This window comes from Hyposmocoma kahamanoa, unplaced genomic scaffold (genome assembly GCF_003589595.1).
Source record: "Hyposmocoma kahamanoa isolate Upper Pololo Valley unplaced genomic scaffold, ASM358959v1 89, whole genome shotgun sequence".
NCBI classification, from domain to species: domain Eukaryota; kingdom Metazoa; phylum Arthropoda; class Insecta; order Lepidoptera; family Cosmopterigidae; genus Hyposmocoma; species Hyposmocoma kahamanoa.
In genome coordinates, this window is record NW_020654520.1 from 1604959 (window position 1) to 1608925 (window position 3967).

Genomic DNA, 3967 nt, shown 5'->3' on the forward strand with positions numbered 1-3967 from the left:
ACTATGGCCCCCACCTGTGGCCCCAACTGTGGCCTCCAACTGGGCCCACCAACCGGGGCCCCCAACTTTGGCCCCACCAACCGGGGCCCCCAACTTTGGCCCCAACTGGGGCCCCCAACCGGGGCCCCCAACTGGGGCACCCAACTGGGGCCCCACTACGGCCCCCAACTGGGGCCCCGACTAGGGCCTCCAACCAGGGCCCCCAACAGTGGCGCCAACTGTGGCCCCCAACTGGGGCCCCCAACTGAGACCCCCAACTGAGGCCCCCAACTGGGGCCCCCAACTGAGGCCACCAACCGGGGCCCCCAACTGGGGCCCCTAACTAGGGCGCCCAATTAGGGCCCCCAACCGGGGCCCTGGAGCCCTCAACCGGACCCCCAACCGGCCGGAATTGATTTTAATTGCAAATTTAATTGCAATTAAAATCAATTCAATTGAAATCAATTGCAATTAAAATCAATTGCAATTAAAATCAATTGCAATTAAATCAATTGCGGCGCGTCGCAATTGATTTAATTGCAATTGATTTCAATTGAATTGATTTTTTAATCTGATTGAATTATTGATTGAAATTTAATTGATTAACGCCCAACACTGTGTCTAAGCATTTATTAACGTACTTATTTCAATTTAATGTATAGTTTTTGTGTTATTATTTATACTAATTTATCGGTCTGCTACTGCAATCAAAAGCTTGCCTTAACTATTTTGATGTGAGGTATAATATTTTAAGTCGTGTTTAACCAGACAAAAGACTTACATTTGCTTACAAAGTTGGACTTCAATAAGAGTTATTATACCTGTCTATTTGCTAAGTACATATTTTTAAACGAACATAGAGAACATATAATTGATTTTGAGTAAATGACTTGATGATAGTCATTTTATTTTTTGTGAAATTACTCCACTGAGTAGTTTGTTATAATTATTAATACAAAGATCGAACACAAAGAAAAAAATCCTTCAATCTGACAGGACTTGAACCTCAGTCTGTGCCAAACCAGGGCCACTACTCTACTAACTGAGCTACGGATCGAATCAATAGAGCGAATTTCTCTAAGTTTTGTTAGGGTGCGTACAGATCTGGTGAATGCGCCGCGAACGCGCGGCAAATGCGCTGCGCGCTCTCTGCTCGCATATTGCATGCAAGGTGCATGCGTGCATGAAATACACGTTAATGTATGTCAAAGTTAAAGTCAAAGATCATTTATTCTATAGGTAAAATAAATTTAGACTTGAAAACGTCACATTACATTACATTAAGCTGCTGCTTATTCACTACGCTGATTTCCCTGAGAAGAACGAGCAAGAACTTAGGGACTGCTCTTTTCAAATAAACTTAAATGCTATGGAATACGCTTTGAATGAAATTTGTGTGGATTCTGGAGCCGTGACGTCTTTCCATACATCTTTATCTAACACGTAGTCTTCAATTTTGTAATATGACTTTTCAGTCAAAATATTTTTAATGTGGTTTTTATACTTAGGAAATGATAATCTTAATGTATGTTCCGGAATCTTATTGTGAAAACGTATACAATTACCCATAAAAGAGTCGTTTACCTTGGTTAAACGAAATCGTGATGCCATGAGTTTGGACTAGCTCTAAGGTTAATATTATGGATAATTTGTTTCTTATCGAAATTTTGTATATTTTTACGGGCATATAAAATATTTGAGTAAATATACTGTGATGCCACAGTCATGATACCAGCTCCTTAAACCTTTTCTCTGAGAGAAACCCGAGAGCCTAGACGGTACACAGAATGAATCGCTCGTTTTTGCAATACAATTATGGTTTGAATATCTGTCGCTTTACCCCACGTGAGAATCCCGTAGGACATTATACTACGGAAGTAACTAAAGTACTAGTTTACTTTAGTTACTTACTTCTAGCAGTACTAACTTCGGTAAGCTTTACCGATTCGTACGTATTCTGCGGACTGCGTATGCAGCGGAGCTTAATCTACTGGCCAGGAAAGATGTTATGTGGAAACCATTGAAGTTAACTATCTAAGGTCACTTCCAAGAAGACTGCTTTGTTAATAAGTTGTTGTTAATAAAGTTGTTAGCATTAAACCAACAAACTACCTCAGAGAGGGTATCATTAATATGGTCATAGTTATTGTCAGCAAACAATACTATTTCGCAATGGTCCTTAACAGAGAATGGCATATTATGTGGCGCGCGAGCGGTATGCGAATATATATATTATTTATTTGTTGAGCATTGGCTATAGAGCCTTCAGCTTAAACAAGCAACAAAGGTTTAAGAAACTTAAAACATAATAATAAGATTAAAAAATAAAAAATAATTTGTGAAAAAACTGTAACTACGAAAACCCGCCATTTCTTTTCCGAACATATTTTTTGTGTGGGGGTTTTTTCGTCTTTTGTTGCCCTATGCGACACCTATAGATGTCTCATCTATGAAGCTTCTCACTCAGCCTTTACAGCTACCAGTGTCTGATGTGAGATGTCATGAATATTGGTTTTTATTGAATATCATGATGATTTTAATTTATTTTTTGTTATATTATTCCACTAGTTCTAGTTCCAGGGCCAGTGACCCTGGTTTGACACAGATGCAGATTCGAGTCCGTTTTTGATCTTTGTATTAATAATTAAAACAAATAGTCAAATTTAAAATTATTAAATTGTAGTTTCCAGACCACATACATCATCCCAGAGTCGTGGTGTCTAGATCGCATCCAGGCAACGTGGAGCAAGTAGCCAAAAACGCCTTTGGCCCAAACACAACTGTAACATCTGCTGCCGGTGCTGGATATAAAGTTACAGAAGTGGTAAATGGAACTTACGACGTTTATTTACACGTAACAGCAATAAAAAAATGGGACATATGTGCAGGAGACGCGATAGCAAAAACAAAACTAGGCAAAATGACGAATTCAAAAGGAGAGTTAATTAATTATGCAGCAGACAGTCCTGTAAAGGTCACAGATGGACTCTTGGTAACATTAAACGATCACGATTACTACTTGAGTAAGATGCCTACGGTTATGGCTGGGTTGCATTAGTTGTTGGTTAAATTTTACAATTGACAGGTAAAAAACGATGCAAAGGTTTCTTGAGGCATCTTTTTGAACTACTTTTGTTCTAACCAGATTTGTTTTTTAAACGCGTCGACGTTTACTAGGCGAGAGTTTTTGTTAATTGAGACAGTATGCGGAAATCTGAAACCATCAACGACACAAGGAAACTGTCTTAGGTACCATTAAGTCTTTTTTTTTGGAAACCATTTTGACATAGTCAATTTTTGGTCATGCGTGAGTTGTCCGTAAAAATGAATAAAATTGATCAAAATTTTTTTTAGTCCTAATCGACTTACTTTCATGAAGGGATCATTTCATTGAATGGGACGAAAAAATCGGAACAGCAGAAGTTGGTCAAATTTCATAAAATATTTTATCATACACAAGGAATAAAACTAACAATTTTTTTTAATGCTGATAGATTCAGTTTCTTATATGGATGACTTCAATCTATCGGAAGAATAAAATTGGGACGGCAGAAGTTAGTCAAATTTAATAAAAAAATAATTTCATACAAAATTAATAAATAATAATAATAATAACGCACACACTCAACATAGCCCCGCACTAGGGAAACCCTGTGTCGCGGGTACCATGGACACACACATAGACAACCACAAATTACACCCAAACTCACGAGAGAAATAAATGTAGGCCATACAAATATTTCTTCCGGCCCGGGAATCGAACCCGGGGACCTCTGCGTGGCAGTCCGGTATGGTAACCGTTCGGCCACGGAGGTAGTTATATAACATTTTATTAAATTTCACTAACCTCTACTGTCCCCATTCTTTTCTTTTAATACAATAAAATCATTCTTACAAGAAACTGAGTCTATCAGCATTAAAAAAATTGACATTTTTTTTCATTTTGTATGAAAAAATATTTTATGAAATTTGACCAATTCCTAGTGTC

The 3967-nt window shown here is 38.2% G+C and overlaps 1 protein-coding gene across 1 annotated transcript in view; it reads left to right on the forward strand.

Moving 5' to 3' along the window:
- The window catches only part of LOC113236131 (putative inositol monophosphatase 3), a 12442-nt gene extending 9157 nt beyond the window's left edge, over window positions 1-3285 (forward strand). The window contains exon 3 of the mRNA XM_026472129.1: window positions 2663-3285. Coding sequence (XP_026327914.1) covers window positions 2663-3037 — 375 coding nt within the window. The 3' untranslated portion in view covers window positions 3038-3285. The remainder of the gene's footprint in view (window positions 1-2662) is intronic.
- Window positions 3286-3967: the final 682 nt, after the last annotated feature.